General features: G+C 40.7%; 2 protein-coding genes across 2 annotated transcripts in view; one reads left to right on the plus strand and one right to left on the minus strand.

Moving 5' to 3' along the window:
- Nucleotides 1–14,139, minus strand: part of capn5b (calpain 5b) — a 46,138-nt gene that overhangs the window by 9,663 nt on the left and 22,336 nt on the right. The window contains exons 3-6 of the mRNA XM_037687254.1: nucleotides 9,256–9,387; nucleotides 2,127–2,335; nucleotides 1,784–1,976; nucleotides 1,098–1,291 (exon numbers count right to left, since the gene is read on the minus strand). Of these exons, the coding sequence (XP_037543182.1) occupies nucleotides 1,098–1,291; nucleotides 1,784–1,976; nucleotides 2,127–2,335; nucleotides 9,256–9,387 (728 nt within the window). The remainder of the gene's footprint in view (nucleotides 1–1,097; nucleotides 1,292–1,783; nucleotides 1,977–2,126; nucleotides 2,336–9,255; nucleotides 9,388–14,139) is intronic.
- ompb (olfactory marker protein b) lies at nucleotides 5,003–5,503 on the plus strand. The gene has a single exon (XM_037687255.1). It carries the CDS (start codon nucleotides 5,009–5,011, stop codon nucleotides 5,489–5,491), a length of 483 nt encoding a protein of 160 aa, XP_037543183.1. The 5' UTR covers nucleotides 5,003–5,008; the 3' UTR covers nucleotides 5,492–5,503.

Raw genomic sequence — 14,139 nt, forward strand, 5'->3', positions numbered from 1 at the left:
TTTCCAGCTGGAAACGATCTCTGATTTTATTGAATTTGTTTCTGCTGATAACAACCAAACTAAAAAAAATACTAAATTAATATTTTTATATACATATTAATTTTAATTCAAAATATACATTCACTTTACTTTGCCTGTTGCATTCATAAAAAAACTGATGAAATATATTTTGATCAGCAGAACATAATAAAGAAAGTTAATATTTAAAAACTAAAGCCTTGTGTTTTGATCCCTCATGAAGAAAACAATCTGCTGTCTGTAACTCGTATTCAAACATCAAGGTCCGTTCTGTTTACTGCTCGGAGGAACAGGAAGTGTTTACTCGATGGAGTATTTCTTCACTCGTCTCCGTTTATTATTCACTTGTAAACATCCACATCTCCACAGCCTGCCAGCCTCCACTCACAGCAACAGGTTTTATCAAACCATGACTAAATAATTCAGTGACAGTTAGTAAATGAGATGATTCACTTCTCCTTAATGACATCTGTCCTGTTCATCTTCATCAATAATTCAAACTCCATTATTATCCAGCTATACCACCTCCCTGTTTGGTTCTGAGATATAGAGGACCTTTTAGATCAGTGTTATTTATTCCTGTGAGACGTGCAGTTGACCGTGAATGGAGGAAGGAACCAGAAACTAGTCAACAACCTTCTAAAAAGGTTGAATTTAGTCTCCTCTTGTTCGCTCTGCGGCCCATTAGCTTGATTGCATTTTCATTTTTCATTGTCTACATGGCATTTCCCAGTGTGTTGCTTTCTTGTCTACAAGGTGTGCATAATGTATGAGCTGATCCAGCCATTGGGGGTTTGCCCATTCATCACATGCATTCTCTTAGAAATTATTGTGTCAAACAATACAGGACCCAGAGGAGCAGCTCACATTTTTTACATTAAATTAGTGACATTATTTAAACTGGTGCACAACAAGGTCACGCATTGCATCATGTAGTTAGTGTCTGCGCTCCTCTGACTCATGGAGACGAATCAGTTACATCAGAAATGATGGATGAAGACGGTTTGGTCAATTTTCATGACTTCTCATAAGAGCTGTGGTAGATCGCCCTGGCCTGCAGGTGGCAGCGCTGTATTTACCTGTCGCTCCAAGGGCCGCTCCACTCCTTCTCTCCCCAAGGGTTTCTCATGCGGATCATGTGAAGCTTCTCCGACTTGAAGAAGGCCAGCAGCCCGTGACCCAGCCGAACCTTCCGGACATCTGTCACCGCATAGGCGTGGCCTTTGACCAAACCGCAGTCCAGCCGTGCCTCCATGTCTTCTACCGTGGTCGCCTGGAAAATGTTTAACAAAGTCAGACTTTTGGAGGACTGCACTCAAGCCCGTCTACGTTGGCTGAATCCCAGAATCCTTCACTCTGCAGTATATGAGAGCCATAAAAATCAATGGCAAATGAGTATTTGCCCAACTTTTTTTTTCACTAGTGTAAATGTTTAGTGTTATTTTTTTACATTTTCACAGACAACATTTCTAAAGTTAACTCTGGCAGATTAAACCAGAAATGAGGGCATCTGCTGTGGTGGCAACAAAATAATGCGCATGGCGAAGAAGGTTTGCTAATTGTAAACATAAAAGCCGGTTGCGATTTTCAAAAATTTCCGCAGATTACTGGTAGTCTGATAGAAAACCCTCAAAAGTTCAGTGAGGCTGCAAAGCAAAATTAAACGTATTTTCTCACATTTTCAAGTCAACGATCAGTTTCCAACAGTCGCAGCCCAGTTAGTTAGCACCTTAAGGTGCTAAGAGTCATTTTGTTTGTAGCTCACCCTGATGGAGCAGCTGATGAGGCCGTCTCTGTTGTGCACTTTGAGAACTCTTTCAAACAGCTGATTACGGGCTATTTCATCTGTAGCCATCTGACCTTCCAGCAGGTCCACTGGCTCAGAAACTCCACCCGTAAAATCCACCAGTGCATCAGCGGTGTTTCCCCCATCCAAAGCCTCGTAGCAGCCGTACACTCTGGAGGAAAAGGAGGAGTCTCTGTATGCTGCCGTTTCTCAAAAACAAAACTACTTGCAGCTTTCGCTTACGTGTAAAATCACAACATAAAATGAAATTATTATTTTCCTCCACATCTGTGGCTGTATATTTGCTGGCACAGAAACTAACTTGGCATAGGCCTTCTCCACCATGGCGCTCCAGAACTCGTTGCTGTCGTTGGAGTGGCAGTAGACGAGCTGGTTGTCCACTGTTGGTAGCCGGTCGTCAATCACCACGTCCACCCACTCGCCGAAGCGCCAGAAGCGGAAGTGGAAAATCCCTGCGTACGAGTCAGGTTTTTCTGTGTCCCATTCCTGCTCCTTCCAGTCCGGAATGACCTGCAGCAAAGACAAGAAAAAAAAGGTGGAGGAAGAGGAGAGGAGGGACAGGTGAGCAGCTTGAGTCGTGTAAAATCAGAGTGGACAGCCACAGAGAGAGATCATGTCCCCTCGTGTCATTTAGTGATGGGCAATAACTCATTTAATCATAAATCCAGCTGTCATTGGACAAAAATCAAATGATATAAAAATACAATTTTGTGTGTGTTTGTTTTAACTGCCTGTATTTAATGTGGTGCTGCAATAACCCAAACTATATTTTGTAAATTTGTTTTAAGGTAAATATACTCACAACACCTCAAAGCAAAATGAACTCCTCTGAAATAATTCTGACACTGCAGAGTACTAAAACTGCTGTCGCTACATTCCTGCTGACCACACAGTGCTGCTCCACACCAGCCAGGTTTTATGCCAACCTGTAGGGTGGAGCAATCCTCCCAGACATCCTCCACCTCACCAGCTGGATCGGCAGAGGAAGACCACATCTGCTCTTCACAACCATCTGCCCTGCTCAGCCTGAACACCATCAATCAGGTGATCTGCTGCAAAGAGCCACAAGCCTCGACTCAAAATGAGAAATAATTATTTTTCTTTTCTTGCTATGGTTTGTTGTTAAATCTTTTAATTCGTGCACGGATCCATCTAGCTGTTAAGGCCCAGGGTAGGGGTGTGCAACCTATGGCTCTTTTGGCCCCTCTGCAGCGGCTCTTTCAAGCTTTGACCAAAACTAATAAAATTGAAGTTTATAGGATGTTATAACCACAACAATAAAATACTAGTTTGAGCAGTTTTCCTGTCATTTCCTTTGCAAATATGTGGATACTAGTACTAATACAGAGTAAATTATACTTCCTTTAACTTTATTCTTTATTTCTTCAAAGTAGTATACTCAATTTCTCTACAATAAAAAAAAAACACAAAAAACACAAGCCTGCACAGTTCATTGTTTTAGTAAAAAAAAAAAAAAAAAGCCAAAATAATATCTTATTTTTTAATCTTTAAAATAATCCAGTCTTCTGTGATAGACTAGTGACCCCCTGCAACCTGAAAAGGAAGAAGTGAGTAAAGATAATGGATGGATGGATCGTTTCTTTCATCTCAAAATGTAAAAATATCAATAAATGTTAATCATTAGATGTTTTTAGCTTTAGAATTTCACACCTACTGTTCAGAACCCCACCCTCTAACAAACTTAAAGTGGCCCACGGGGCCACCCCGGGACAGTGACAATTGTAGCAGGTTTTGTGGCTCTGGACATATTTAATTTAGTGAAGGAAAGGGTAGAAATAGCTCTTTTGATCGTAAATGTTGCAGACCCCTGGCCCAGACATTCACCAAGAGTACACCAAATTTACACAAAATACCTTCCACAGTATTTTTAGCGATATTTTTGCTCCCGTCTGTGCTTTAAATGAGCCATGAAGCACGGAGAATGAGCCTAATGTTATTTCCAAGGTTTAACCAAAACATATAGTCATGTCATTTCTCAACTTAAGACAGGCTTTGTTTAAAACTTTGCTGTAAAAAAACAGTGGGCGATAAACATTCTTTCAAGGAATTCAAGCTAGGCTTTAAGTTAGCCGATGGCCTAAAATTGTCTATATTTTAGTTTTGAGTTGAAATAGTTTGGTTTAAAAATATGTAAGCTATGCAAAAACAACTCAGCTGGGACAAATATATGATGTAAAACAGAGCATTTCTCAAGCTGCAGCCTCAGTTGACAAATAGATGGGACTTAATACGGTTTACGGTGACAATCATGTGAGTGAAAACAGTCAGACCACTGGTGAAACCTCCATCAGTGGGAACACGGTGCACAATCAAAGCTGCAAATGATGAAAGGAGCGACACCACATGTGAACTTTGTGACAGAGCTTCAATGGGTGTCCTTGGAGATGTCAACATGTGTTAAATGAACACCGGTTCCTGTCAAACCTCTCTGTGGGAGGCGGCACGGTGCTAATGGAGAGAATCCAGCCTCCCCAACTCTGTGAAGCAGCAACGCTTGTTTGAAAAACGAAGAGAGCAGGACGGGAAAAAAAAACGCTGCACCACCTATCTCAGAGTCGCGTCCTAATCCTGTAGGTCATCTTTCCTGCAGTCCATTTTTATTGCTCACTTTCTAGCTCTGCGCTGATGGTGGGAACGCTTCATTTATTTTAGCTTTTCATCTGGGCCGAGTGTCGCAGCAGCTGAACTCTAACGATCGATTCACCTGGACATGACCAGGAACACAGACACACATCATCATAACTTTCCCTGTGCTCTGTAAAAATGTTTATTTTTCTCTTTTATTTTTTCCTGTCCAAAACCAACTAATGAAAAGTTTCTTGGTGGAACTTCCTGTACCAGTTGTGTTGCAGTTGAGGATTGGTAACCAAGCACACAGTCAAAAACAAAGTGACAAACTGTACTAAGCTCAGCTCCCTGTGGGAGCTGTGCTTCTAAAAGTAATTAGATCTTGTTTGCTCCTGCCTCATCTGTATTTCTTTGTAAGACCCGCCCTCTGCTCTTAATGCCTCTCAGACATGAACAAACTGTGCAAGTCTGCAGAAACAGAGATTAGGAGTTAGTGGACAAAAAAAAAAAAGTCAAGAGGCTTTGACAGAGCTGACGAGTTAATACGGCTGCGCGGTTGGTATTGACCTCTTGGCTGCTGTGAACCGCTCGAACATGACTGAGAAGATTGAGCTGCCCTTCCGGCTGGACACTCAGCTGACGGAGGTGATGCGTCTGCGGGTCCAGTCTCTGCAGCAGCGCAGCCAGAAGAGGCAAGAAGGCGAGCGTTTGCTGCGGGCCAACGAGGCCGTCTACCAACTGGACTTCTCTAAACAATCTCTCCAGTTTTCACACTGGTCAGTGCACCTGGCTCAGCCAGGAAGCCTCACCATCACGGCCATCTCACAGTTCTGGACGCCAGACCTCACCAACCTGATGACACGACAGCTGCTGGAGCCCGCCGGGGTTTTCTGGAGAGCGCCTAATGATGCTTCGGACGCACCCATTCAGTGCTATGAGGCTGACGCGGCTGAATTTGGTGAGAGGATCGCAGAGCTGGCCAAGGTAAGGAAGGTGATGTACTTCCTGTTTGCATTTGCAGAAGGCTGCAGCCCTGAGACTGTCGACTGCTCCATCACCTTCAACATGGACAACTAACACGTGGCAAAATAAGCAAAACGGAAGCAAAATAGTCTTTAAGTGCTTGTATGCTTTTAACAAAAGACTGATTTTTAGGCAACTCCAACATATTTTTTGTATAAATTATTTCTCTAAAGTTTTTAAAATTCAGCTGATGTACTACAAGTAAACATCTGCTTCACAAACTTTGTACCTGTATATCTTTGTATCCTATAATGCTGAGAAGAAATGTAGCTAAGTTTTAATAAATCCCTTTTTTTGCACTTTTGTAATTAAAGTATGAGCATAGATTTATTTATTTACTTATTTTTAGATTGGGGCTTGAGTTCTGAACCAAAACGTTCTCCTGCCTCTCTTCTGGTTTGACAAACAGCCGGCCCTGAAGGGTTTGCAGGAGCCGAGTCCCACGTGAGATGATGCACAGAGACGGTGTGTGTTTGTGTGAATGTGTGCGAGTATTCCCCAGCAGATGAGGGAACAGGTTTCTGTTGCCTCCTCTCTCTCTGTCTAACGACCCTGACAAACAAGAGGAGAGGGGCATGTAGATTTCACCTCCTAGTCTCCTCCTCCTCCTCCTCCCTCAGGCTCACCCTCACCTCAACACACAACCACAGGCATGATGCAGTAACTGTGAATGAGAAGCGTCTGTGAAAGTGTAAAAAAAAGCATCTCAGACATTTTCTTGTCAGCACAAAGTGTCTAGTTGACACCTGAATTGTCAAAGCGCAGAAATAAAAAAATCTCAGAAGTCTTAATTACGGTAACGCAATCTTGCCTGAAGTTTTTATGTGTAGCTTCTAAAAATAAATAAACTGCTGAATGTTTTGAAGCAACCTGCTGTTGTTTAATCTTACACTGATTTTAAATCTACTCCTAATACTTGTGATTAAATAAGGATTTAAACCTTGATCTTCAAAATTTCACCAGCTGACAGATTTTAAATAGCGACCGTCAACACGTTAACTTGTCGCACTCTTGTGTACACTAGAGCAGTGGTACCCAACCACCGGGCTGTGGACCGGTACCGGGCCGTGAGTTAATTTATACTGGGCCGCACAGAAACCCCCCCCCAAAAAAACCCTTTGATTTTGAAAAATCACCAGATTTTCTCCACCACATCTGTCAATGACTCACAAACGAGTTTAAAGTTAACTTTGTTAGAAAGCTAATAGAAAGTGGGAACAAGATGACTGTCCTGATGCACACTCAATCCAAAGAGATAAATCTAACAAGGTTAACACCAAAGTTCATGCTCAATAATCCAGGTACAAATCCAACAATGTTCAGTCAGGCCATCTGGAGGGTTTCTTTTTTTGCTGAGAAGTTTCGTCCTTCATCCAAAGGACTTCTTCAATCTGACGGGCCACCAACAAACTGAGTCCCACAAACAGCATACAGTAGTCACGTGTTTATCGCGAGTGTTAGGGACCACGCCCACCCGCGATAAGTGAAAAACCACGAAATACGGACAAAGTAGTTCAAGTTCAAGTTCAGCTCAAGTTCAATAAACTTTGTCATGACATGTGCCAGGCTGTAATCACACTCACTCGTCACCTGTTACTTACAATCTCCTTCCTTAAATAAACAATTTAAATTTAAATACTCGTAACATTTTAAATAAACAATCCACGCAGCATGGATTGTTTATTTAAAATGTTACGAGTATTTAAATTTAAATTGTAGAGAAGAGAAGCGCAGCAGGACATCAAAGGATGTCACAGCTTCAGCTCTGCAGCATGAAGCAGAAATGTACTTCTTGATCAATTACACTGAAACAACTGAACACAGAAGTTCTAAAATAATTCAAAATAACTTTTAACACTTTTACATTTTGTGATTATGACGATTTGACGATGTGACATACTTTGAATTTTAAGTTGGAAGACTAAAGTCGATAGATGCATCCGGACAGCAAAGGGCTTCACAAAGTTGCAGCAGGAGAAACGTGTGCGTGTGGCAGAGAAGGAAATCAGCTGATCAGCTGCAAGAGAGCTTTGCCTTCCGCTTGTGGGCCAAATCATTTAAAATAATTTATTTTAAATAAACAACCCATGGCTCATCCAGTCAGCCAATTGTGTCATGTCCAATCTTATTTTGAAAAACTGCGATAAACAAACCACGAAGTAGCGAGGGAATAATGTACTCCATAGTGGAAACAAACAGTTTGCTGGTGATAAGATGGCCTCTGGAGTCCGCCCTCTCCCCCGTCAACGCCTCTGAGACAGTCATGCCAAAGTGGTTCAAAACACCAAAGTTCATGCTCAATAATCCAGGTAAAAAAATCCAACAAAGTTCAGTCAGGTCATCTGGATGGATTCTTCTTTGTTGAAACGGTTCGTCTTGCATGTGAACAGCTAGTTCTGGACGTCACCAACAAACTTGTTGATCCACCGTGAAAAGGTGCTGCTCACAAGACTGAGTTTGTTGCAGCTCCCCAGAATGAAGAAGTATTTTGGATAAAAGACGAAATGTTTCAACAAAGGAATCCGTCCAGAAGACCCGACTCAACCTTGTTAGAAACAAGATGCTTATTTTTCTGTTTAAAGACAAAACTTGTGAAAAGAATAAAGCTGAATTTAAATAAGCTCATTAAAAATTAGAGCTGCTTTACATTAAAACGATCAGGTTCAAGATGAAACGTGCTCGCTCATAAAGTGACTGACGCATTTAGCCAGAGATAGAATTAACTTATGATAATTTGTTAGCATCTGTTTAACAAAAAGGTTTTAAAGGGTTTATCCCTCCATCTGCCACTGAATTCATTCTTCCTCTATCTATCCATCCATCCATTTACACTGCATGCTAATTAGAACAGAGTAAACACTCTTGTAAAGGTTACACCCTGATAAAAATCCCATTCACTGGACATCCATTTAGTCTCAGCGCTTCCAGCTCGTCCTCAGAGACTCAGCATTAGTTTTCACTCATCGGGCTTCAGTGACTGATGGGAGAACCAGGAAGGAGCTGTGGTGCACTAATGAGCGCTGTGGTTTAAATGTCTGATGAATAATGGTCACTAATCGACACAAACATGGAAGATAGAATATTAAAACTATATTTTAGCAGTGTCCAATCAAAAACAAACACTAAGTAGAAAACCATATATCATTCAATGTTCTGTCATGAAGTTCATCACTACATGGACAAAAAAAAAAGGGTCATTAAGACCAAATCTGTTTTGTAGTAGGAGCTGGTTAGACTAATCGACTAGTCGATTCTGTGTCATCTCGCAAGTTTTTATATTTCACGTTGACTAGTCCCCCCCCCCCCCCCCCCCCCCCGCTGTTCCCAACCCTATTCCACCCAATCCACAAGGTGGAATAAATAAAATAAAACTAAAAACGGCAGCATTTTGCAGCTTGATAATGGTTTTGCTTTTCCTTTGACATTTGCAGTATGATAAATGGTAGGAGCATAAATATGTTTTGTTGTTCTTTTTTCTTTTGTAAATAAAAAATTACTTTTATATACTTATATATATATATATATATATATATATTTGCAAATATGATGTAGTGTCTTGAGTTCCTATGACGTCATCGACTAGTCGAAGCCGACTCGACTTTTATCACGTTAGTCGGCTTTTAAAAATATGTCGTCGTTTAACCCCTGGTTTGTATATAAAGGGTTTCAAAAGTTTTCATCTGAACAAGTTTTATAAGTTCATGTGGATTCAGCTTTAATATACTAATGATGATATGAAACAAGTCGAGATCTGATGGAGATCAACAGAGACAAATCACCATGAAGAAGAGGGAACCAGACAACGTCCACATACTCACTTTTTGCCACAGAGACTCTCTGGACGCCAAGCTTGAACACGCTGCAACGAACCAGCAGTTACCCAGCTGCCCCTGATGCAGATCATGTGCGCTGATGCCATTGACAAACAGGTGAGGGTCCTCACACAGCTCCTACACTCCGCCAAGCACAGAGAAACATGACAGTTAACTACACCGACTAAATGAACATCTGGGAGAGCATCGTTCAATATATTTTATTGAAGTTGCTTTAATTGTTTGAATTGTTTTGAGGCAAAAAAAGATTTTAAATCCCATTTCATGGGGGAAAATTCTCCATAATTGCTCAATTTTGTGTTTCTTATTGTTATACAAACAGCGATATCATAACATTATATTTAGAAGTTGACCAGTAGGAGTCTTTCATTAGTCGATGCTGATATAAACACAACATACAGCAGCTATATTGTGTTTGGACATACATATAATAGTTTATTACTAATACAGATTACACTACCAAATTTTAAAGAAGAAAAAAAGAATAAGAGTTTGAAGTAATATGACCAGTGCTTATTGTAGTAAAAACAGGAAAAACTGTGCTCAAGCACCCTTTTAATAGTTTCTTGATGAATGTTTTACTTATTTATATTTTTACACATTTATAGACAGACATCGTCACAAACCAAACAAAAAGCACCCCTTCCACAAAAAGGTACCATACTATGAAAAAGTGCAGAAGGGCTTAGAATCACTGCAACTCTGTCCTGACAGAGGGGTTTGCCCTTTTGTTTGTACAGTATGCTCAGGTTTGACAGATGCAGATAATTATTAATGTTTACTCATTTTTATTTACTAAACTGAGTGGAAGAAGGGAACTTGACTAAAAGGTTACCTGCTAAACCCAAAACTGTATAATATAAAATGAAAACCTGACACTTATGTTTGGTTTATCTATTTTTATGTGTGCAAGTGAACAACGGGAACTATTAATATCTTAATTAAATGTTTACGATTTGCTCCAATACTTTTGATCAGGGTTTTTTTTTTTTTAAATAATGGTGACAGAAAAGTGATTAGATGTCACAGAGGGGAAAAAAAAACCTCTTGAAAAGGTTTTTAGCTAGCATAGTTTGTGTACGATCCAAAGCAGACGTCAATAAAGTACAAACACGGGTTACTGCAAACAGTTGATGGATCAGAGAAACACCATCTGTCTGTTTGTATCCTCAGATCCAATTCACAACATTCTACACAAGAGTGGAGGCACAGCAAGCGTTTGTAAAACCACATTTCCTGCTGCTTCTCTGATGAGGTCCATTTTCTGCCACAATATGCACAGACCGAGCCCCGTTAGTGCCGACATGTTCAGTGAGCTGCTGGACTCTTGCACCGACCCACACGCGTAAAAAACACCCACAACAACACACACACTCAGATTTCCTGCTGCTCTCTGATAGTAGCATGCAAGGTGATTGGTTACTACAAGATGTGGACAACAAATATCCTCATACAGAAAAACTCAGTTCTTTGTTTTGTCAAAAAAAATTGTCAAAACACGCAAAACGACGACACTGCTTAGACTTTACATCAGATACGACCTCAGGACTATGCCAATAAAAAAAAAACCTCAGACACACCAGAGCGCTGTTGTTTTTGAACCTTTGCACAGAAGATGACGGGTGACATCATGGTAAGGACAAAATAAACAAAGCAATGAGTTCAAATTTAGAATCTCAGAAACTGAATGTTGCTAAATATTCTTAGAGGGATTGATTAGAGGTGAGTACATGTTTTAGTACATCAGAATAAAGCTGCAGTCTGCCTTTCACTTCCTTCAATGTGTTTATTTTCTGCATTCAGTTTAGGGCTGAAAAATTAATTGCATTTGCAATAATATCGCAATATGATAAAAATAGATTTTCTAATCGCGAAGGTTGCAATTTGACCGGTCGTGATCTGGTCATGTGACTTGCGAGTGATCGGAGCAAAGCAGAGCAGGGAGCGGGAGAAGTCAACACTGCGATTTAACCGGTTGCACAATGACGTCGGGCTCGACAGAAGCTGATGCATCTGAAAGTTTGGTACCAAAGAGCAGCAGCACGTCCGTTGTTTGGAATTATTTTGGCTATAAAAAAAGAAGACGCTGAGCAGCGACACGTGCTGTGCAGAACCTGCCTTGCTGCTGTTGCTACCTCTCGAGGTAACACCATGAATCTTTATCAACACTTAAAAAAACACCACAACGCCATTTACGATAGTTGCATGACTAGAATGTCAACGACCGGTGCTTCAACTTCAAGTCAGCAAAGTAGCAGCCGACAGGATCACTGACCGAACTGTGAAGGTTTTAATCTGAATGAACATAATTTGAAATGGCACAGAGAAATAACTCGAGCAATAACGGCGTTCATAGTGAAAGACATGATGCTCATTAATACAGTGACCAAGCCTGGGTTTACGGCTTTGGTAAACACAATGGATAAGTTGTACAGAACGCCCTCGTGCACATTTTAGCCAAGTTGCTATGGAGCTATACAAAAAAAAATGTAGAAACAGAGTTGTAGCGGAGCTGAAAACTGTGGAGGTTTTTGCAACTGAAACAGATAATTTATTGTTTGTGTTTGTTGAAAAATACACGAGAAGAAGACATTGAAAAATAATCGCATATTAAATCACAATATTGAGAAAAAAAATTGAATTAGAATATTTTCCAAAATCGTTCAGCCCTAATTCAGTTACAACTTGAATGTCTAAATTCTCAATAACAATGAAAACAAAGAAATGCTTAGTTCCTAAATTTGTAACACGGGCCAAGTTTGCCTGATTTCAGCCTCCCACTCCGCCCAGCATACTCCTTCAGAAACCCAACAGTCGACATGTGGTCACGTAATTGCAGGACGTTTGTTTTCGCACACACCTTTCATAATTCACGAGACGCAGACGCAGGGCTCTGGAGAAACCCCTCCCGCTGCAGAATACGTCACCACACGGGTTTCTTTCTGCCAGAGTCTCCACTTGGTCCCTGCATTCACGGTTTGGCCACACATCGATCATGAAGAAAGCGCCACACTTTTCAGCAGACAGCCTTCTCCATACACAACATCTGCACGATCTCCATCCAGTTTTTGGTCATTTGACTAATTTAGAGTGAAGAGTCGTACAGCTGGATGTCTGAGACCATTTCCACATTTACAAACAAGCCCACAAACTTCTGACAAATTACACAATATTTGGCGCATACGCCTGTGAGAAAAAGTTTGGTCCACGCTTTGTGTCGAGAATGGGCGGGCGAAGCTGCTATGAGAACAAAATGACACGATTTTCGTCACACAGCTACGTCAACGAGAGCCGATTTCACCGCTTCAGATGGAATATGCAGCCACATAGGCAGAAAGAGCAGGAGGAATAAAACCTTAAGTTGTATAGAAGTTTAGTACGTTTGAGCTCTATCCTTTGCACAGAATATAAAATCTTCCAATGTAAGTAGTTTAGAACACACACGATCATAATAAACCAGTGGTTTTAAACCAAGATGTACCTTTTCTGAGGACTCTTTCAGCCCAGCAAGCTTTGGTTCAGGCTCAGAATCTTTCACAAGTTATTTGGCATTTACTGTGTGTGTTGGCTCCTTGTAGTCCTGCAATCAGCTCATTGCAGACTGGGAATGGCTCACATCCACCATGCAGCATTAACCATGAACATCAGCAGTGGTATCAGCCTTCACGCCGCGTGTACGCACACAAAGCTCACCACAACATATTCAGAAACGCAGGATACAACCAAGGTCGGTCATTTGCTGACTCTGCAAAGCTGAATGCTGCAAAAGCAAAACTTTTAATCAGAAGCAGAGGCCACTCCAGTGCTCCCTGGAGGCCTGGTCTCCACCAGCATCCCCCTCTCACCTTACATTGATGTGCTTCAACTCTGAAAAGCCTCGGTTCAATCAAGTTGCCACAGATATGAGGGGCAATGTTTGGTTGTTGTTCTGTCAAGGTTCTTGTATGTCTGAGTTAAATTATCGAGCTACGTTTCTTCTCCCTGTCTGCAGCAGCATTGATCGTTAAGAGTCTGCAGTGGCGGGGGCTCCCTGTGGTGGCCTGCCGTCCATGGATTGGTGCAGGTGGAAGAGTAATAGAGAATCGATCAGCCCTGCAGACACTGGAGCAATGTGAATATTGTGGTGGAGCACAGCCTAATCAGATACTCTGCCACTGAAGACGTTTTACCCCGCTTCATATCCTCCTCAGTATCATTCATGAGTCCGGCTCAGGTGGCTCAGGAGCCATCAGCCATAAGTGCCAACAAATTAAATTCATAAGCAGCATTAATCAAACATAAACAAACACTTATAAAATTACTAAATTTGGCATATTTATGTTTGTATGTAAAAAAGTAAGATGTCAAAATATCAGGACAGAAATGAAAAAAAAATATGCCTTCAAAAGCACAAAAGCAGAAAACGGCAGAAACAAGAACGGAAGCTGTAAGGAATTAAATGTACATTAAAAAGCCAAACATTAACGTCTAAACTATAAACAACAGAGTTACAAAGTGCTCAAGTAAAATTCATGTCAAGTAAACCACCTGTGGAAAAGACAGTAAGTACTTATAGAATAAAATCAAAAGGTTGACAGAAAATTTAGACACTTCTTAATCAATCAATCAATGAACATTTTTCATATAACTTCAAAATAATTGCAATACGTTATGGAAATTTATTAAAAATTAGATTAAAGACACATCAACCCCAATAGAAAACAGGCAAACTGCTCAGAGCTCAATCAAATTGAATACAGTAGTCCCTCGTTTATCACGGGGGATCCGTACCTTAGTATTTATATTATATCTATCTATCTATCTATCTATCTATCTATCTATCTATCTATCTATCTATCTATCTATCTATCTATATATCTATCTATATAT

Source organism: Nematolebias whitei, chromosome 14 (genome assembly GCF_014905685.2).
Source record: "Nematolebias whitei isolate Nwh7 chromosome 14, NemWhi1, whole genome shotgun sequence".
In the NCBI taxonomy this organism is placed as follows: Eukaryota; Metazoa; Chordata; class Actinopteri; order Cyprinodontiformes; family Rivulidae; genus Nematolebias; species Nematolebias whitei.